Source organism: Panicum virgatum, chromosome 1K (genome assembly GCF_016808335.1).
Source record: "Panicum virgatum strain AP13 chromosome 1K, P.virgatum_v5, whole genome shotgun sequence".
Taxonomy (NCBI): Eukaryota; Viridiplantae; Streptophyta; class Magnoliopsida; order Poales; family Poaceae; genus Panicum; species Panicum virgatum.
Window position 1 is genome coordinate 11,622,322 of NC_053136.1, and position 5,618 is coordinate 11,627,939.

Sequence of the window (5,618 nt, forward strand, 5' to 3'; positions counted from 1 at the left end):
GGTGCAAGGAACACAAGGATTTAGATAGCTTCAGGCCGCCGGAGCGTAATACCCTACGTCCTGTGTGGTGGTTTGTATTCTCTCTGGTATTGTTCGATGCCTCCCCTCTCCTTTTGAGGGGATCCTTGTTCGCCCTTATATGATCCGGGGGAACAGGGTTACATGAAAAGTCCTAGTCGAGTTATGTTAGGATCCCAGTCCGAGGAGTTCGGCTGGTTCCCGAGTACGTCGACTAGTTCTACTCCTATTTGGGTAGATACAAAAGAGGTAGGGCATATCCATGCGCTATTCCTTACTCTAGAGTATTCCGTGCCCGTGGGCAGTCCCGCTGTCCCGGGTCTGACACCATCGCCGCCGCCTCCGCCTCCGCCTCAACCGACGCCACTCGTCCTCCTCCGCGCCGCCGACGCCCGGATCCACCGCTGCCTCCTCCTCTGCCACCGACGCCTGGATCCGCCGCCTCCTCCTCCGCCGCCGCCGACGCTCGGATCCGCCGCCGCCTCCTCCTCCGCCGCCGACGCCCTGGATTCGCCGCCGCCCCGACCTTCGTCGCCGCTCCTCCGCCTCCTCTTCGACGTGGTGAGCTCCCTCCCCTTCCTCCCCTTCCCCTTCCCCTTGCCCATGCCAAGCCGGCCATGCATGTCAGGGTTAGGGTTAGAACCTGTGGGGCCCTGCTGTCATCCTCTGTTAGAACTTTTTTCATTTTAATGTGAATTGGAGTACATGAATTAGTGAATTTTTGTTACACTACGAATTTCATTACTCATATTTACTCAATGTCAATACTGTTAGATGTTTTGTGGTGGTGGTCGTGGCGGCGGTCGTGGGCTTATAGACGATGGTGATGCTACTCCTGTGGTTCACCTCGAGCTTGTTCGGCAATCGGATATCAAAAAGGTACATATTTCTTTTCAAGTACCTGTTCGACATGTATTTCTCCTCGATGGAACCAGGAGAGGATCCATCCTCCTCGATGGTACCCATGGTTTCAATTGCCGCAGTGGGTGGAGAGGCACCCATTTGGACAACTTATGAGAGGCTAGCGGTGGAGACATGCCTGCAGAAGCTTAAGGATAATGGGTACTTTGTGCCCGACTTTTCATATTTTGGAATTAAGCAGCTACAGGTGAGAGGAAGCAATGTTATTCTGACTACAGAGAGGCTTTGTCAGCTTACTCGACAAGACAGAGTATGAGATTTTCTTTTTAGTCATTGTTAACTTCAGTAATATTGTATTATTCTTTCAACTTTCATAATGTTATTATCACCTTTCAGAATCTCATTGATGGTGAATATACGATTGCAGCAGTTAGCTTTGGGGCTATTCCGAATCAAGTGATGGACAACTTAGGTTTGACTTTCATGAGTGGAGAGCCATATTTTACAAGAGATTTAAGATTTCAAGCAAAGCTCTCCTTTTGCAGGGTAAGTCAGACGAACACTCCATTGTTCGATATTTATAGTTCTATATGTGGTAGGCATTGGGAAGCGGAGGAGAGTGCAGTTGTTCGTGCTCTAGTATATATTGATGAAGTTCTAGGGTGGACGATTGGAGATCTAAACTATCTTAGATATTTACAGTTGCGAGCATTTCAGTAGCTTCAAATTTGTAATATGCATGGATGTACCGCTACTATTATCATTGAACAGCTTGTACCGCTACTCCTTTATCTTATGAAATTTGATTTGACTGTATTGTTATTTGAGTGTTGGATCATAATGAGTCAATATAAACCTAGCTTGGTAGATATATAAAGCGGGAATTCAAATTAAAAACACACCATGGAACAAATTAAAAATAAATTACTAATTATTTTGACGGGTTGGAAATTCATTTGCAGGGGCAGGCGACCCCAGGGGCGGGTGGGGGTGGCCCGTCCCTGCAATTATATTTTTAGGGATGGTTTCATTATCCGCTTCTGCAAATAAATATTTTTAGCAGCGAGAATTAGCAATGGGTGTGTTGTCCGCTCCAAAAAAAATATGTTTCTACCCTCTTAATAAATGCTTTTCGTAGTGGTGACGTTTGCATCGTCCAAAGATTGATTCTTGCTTGCCTGAGTTTTTTGGCCTTTTCTGGGAAAAGAATCACCACAGAGTAGAATAAAATAAGAGGCTCTGGGCCGTGCCGTGCGTCTGTTGTCCATACGCATGGTGTCAGTTCGACTCTGGCCCACTAGATGCTGTCAACGTGGCACACGTAGGTGATGCCGACAATCGCTTTCAATATATGTTTCTGTTGCATGCATGCTCACTGTCCTACCGGGGGTCGGACATACTCCCTCCGTCCCAGTTCAGTGCACGTTTGTGGTTTAAATTTTTTCCCGGAATAATGGCACGTTTAGACCTGAAAGTTGTATAGATAGTGCAGTACTAGTTAGAAACGTGGTAGAGGAATACATAGTAATGCAGCATTAGATTTTTTTTATTTCTTTTTTTGCCGGATAAGTCACGCTGGTATATTAAAAAAAGGCGATGCTCGATGGGAACACGTAGCAAGTAGCAAGAATCGATCAATGAGGATAGAAGCCTCGATGGGGAATTAGAGGAACGAGTGGACGAGAGCATTCTAGAGCATCGTCTTTTTTTAATATACCAGCATGACCCATCCGGCAAAAGAGGAAATAAAAAAAATATAGTGCTGCATTGCTACGTGATCCTCTACCACGTTTCCAGCTAGTGCTGTACTATCTGTGCAATCTTCATGTCTAAACGTGCTATTATTCCGAAACAAAATTTGAACCACAAACAAACGTGCACTTAAACTGACGGAGGGAGTATGTCCGACCCCCGTAGGACAGTGAGCATGCATGCAACAGAAACATATATTGAAAGCGATTGTCGGCATCACCTACGTGTGCCACGTTGACAGCATCTAGTGGGCCAGAGTCGCACTGACAGCATGCGTATGGACCAGACGCACGGCCCAGAGCCTCTTATTTTATTCTACTCTGTGGTGATTCTTTTCCCAGAAAAGGCCAAAAAACTTAGGCAAGCAAGAATCGATCTTTTTAAAACGGCAATGGCCAGACCTAGATAGATATGATGATGCAGTTAATTGTATTTTTGATGGAAAAATAGGAGTGTGGGCGTTTATCAGAAAGGTACCACACTTGTTTCACTTTCTTACATTAATTTGCGGTTCTAATTTGTGATCTTTACTTCCAATTCATTTCATACAGGAACCAGCAAAACAAAGAAGCCGTAATAGAGGAAGGAGAACCCTAGTCACCAAGTCTATCAAGGTAGATCGAGATATGATGAGGTCGTATATGATTGCTAAAGTTCTGCCAGCTATTGTTGCACGATGGCCTCGAGAAGATGTAGGAAGGACCATTTGGATCCAGCAAGATAATGCCCCTTCTCACGTGCCAGTGAATGATGAACAATTTGCTACTGCGGTAGCACAGACAGGGATGGACATACGGATCATCAACCAACCTCCAAATTCCCCGGATATGAATGTACTATACCTAGGCTTCTTTAATTCTCTTCAATCCTTAGCCTATGGTACGATCTCTGGGAGCATAGATGAGCTGATTGCGAATGTGCAAAAAAGAATTCAATGAATATGATCCATCTACTTTGAATAGGGTTTTTCTCACACTACAAGGCTGTTTGATTGAGGTAATGAAAGATGGTGGTGGGAATAGATACAAGATTCCTCACATGGACAAAGATAGGCTTGAGGCACTAGGTATGCTGCCTAAAAGCCTTACTGTGGACCGCCAGCTATATGAGAATGTGATGCAATCTTTAAGTAACTAACTGTATGGATAATGTTGTACAAACCACAGCTTTTGTAATTAAGAATTAGGCAAAGCTGTATAAAACTCTGCTTTAAGCAACTGACTCTCAGGTTTAAGATTTTACAAGAAGACTCACTACCTTTGATCGATTTAGTTTTCTAATTTGGTCAACATTTGCCTTTAAATGTCTGGGTATTCGTATGTAGAAAATATTAAATATGACATAAAAATAATTGGATATGGCGAAGTAATAACCTATTTCAGTCCATTGCTTTCACGTAGTAGCTTGCCGTCTCATGAACCTTGTGGTCTGATAAATGATATATCAAATAATTAGTACATATAAGCACGCCCTCTCATCATGTTGCAAAACATAATACACAATTTATATTTAAGGGTCACATAATGGTTCGATGAACACCACTTAATTATTAGACAAGCATCATAACTTAAACATACATATTCAGTAGCACATATGAACAGCTATTAGCACATATAAACATTCACCATCACACATAGTAGACATCCTGATCCCACATCAATATTATTTTATCATCACACATCAAGCATCAGCAAATGAACTAGGGTTTGAAGAAAGCAGGCACCATAACCTTGAACATGCTGACAAAGACGTCGTGGAAGGTAGGATCCATTTGGGCAAGCAACTTCTTCATGCGGGCAGCCACCTTTGGGTGCATCTCCTCGCTGGTCCCTACGCTAGTTGCAACCTTAACGGCATCTGTGGCGCCCCCGTCGGACGCAACCTCGACGGTATCGGCAGGGACGCCCTTAGTCACCACATCGAAGCCATCCTCCGCAACCCCGACGGCCCCAATCGCGATGGTTTCGGTGGGGACTCCAACAATGGACATCTGGGCGCCATCCGCGGCACCCGAGCCGGCCCCAAAATCGGCCATCTCCACGCCGCCCGCATCCACCACCATGCCGGACTCTTCATCCTCGGAGTCTGGGACGTAGACGTCGCCATTGGCGTCAACTCTCATGCGTCCCACCAGCGTGATGCGGTGCCCGCGGACGCAAATCCACGCATCCTTAGCCGAGTCGGCACTGCTTGGCTTGATCTCTGAATCGATGGCGCCTGACTTGACGATGTGGCCGACGCTCCCACTTGCGCCACCGTGCGTTTCAATCCTGCGGTCACCAGACTTGCCGTTGCCGCCGCCGGACTTCACGAGACCACAGATCCCATGGTGGGGCTTCATCTGCTCAGCACCGCTTGCGCTAGTCATCTTGCTGCGACCCTGCATCCGCCTGCTACAGCAGCGCATCCTGCCATCTGCAGCCATGGCTACCGGGGGGGAGGATCGATAGAGGTTGCTGGTGCTGTGGTGAGGGTCTGTGAAGGGGAAAGGAGAGGCGACGAAGGGAGGCGTCTCCCCGGCACAATGAGGATAGAAGCCTCGATGGGGAATTGGAGGAACGAGTGGACGAGAGCATTCCAGAACATCGTCTTTTTTCTAATATACCAGCGTGACCCATCCGGCAAAAGAGGAAATAAAAAAAAATCTAGAGCTGCATTGCTACGTGTTCCTCTGCCACATTTCCAGCTAGTGCTGCACTATCTGTGCAACCTTCAGGCCTAAACGTGCCATTATTCCGGAACAAAATTTGAACCACAAACGTGCACTTAAAATTGGGACGGAGGGAGTATGAGAAGAGAGGATCTCCGTAAGCCTTTCTAAAATCTACTTTTAAATAATTATTTAGAGAGTCATTTGAGTAAAATTTATTTTCTATATTTTTATGCTTTTCAAGAGCTTTTCTATATCTTGTTCAGAGCCTAGAGAATCATTCTTGCTCTTCATCTTTGACTAGCAAAAAATTATAAATAGAGGATGACTATATTTA

At 45.7% G+C, this 5,618-nt stretch overlaps 1 protein-coding gene across 1 annotated transcript; it reads right to left on the reverse strand.

Annotated features, from left to right (window-relative positions):
- Positions 1-3,972: 3,972 nt before the first annotated feature.
- Positions 3,973-5,089, reverse strand: LOC120651339. Its single transcript, XM_039928819.1, has 2 exons — positions 4,361-5,089; positions 3,973-4,059 (listed from the first exon to the last, which is right to left on the reverse strand). Exons 1-2 carry the CDS (start codon positions 5,054-5,056, stop codon positions 4,024-4,026), a joined length of 732 nt encoding a protein of 243 aa, XP_039784753.1. The 5' UTR covers positions 5,057-5,089; the 3' UTR covers positions 3,973-4,023.
- Positions 5,090-5,618: the final 529 nt, after the last annotated feature.

What these genes read in the sequence shown, in the direction of transcription:
- LOC120651339 (XM_039928819.1), bottom strand. Translation starts at nt 5,056, where the DNA reads ATGGCTGCAGATGGCAGGATGCGCTGCTGTAGCAGGCGGATGCAGGGT. An exon ending in TCTTTGTCAGCATGTTCAAG is followed by an intron (nt 4,060 to 4,360) that starts GTTATGGTGCCT and finishes ATCATTTATCAG; the next exon opens with ACCACAAGGTTCATGAGACG.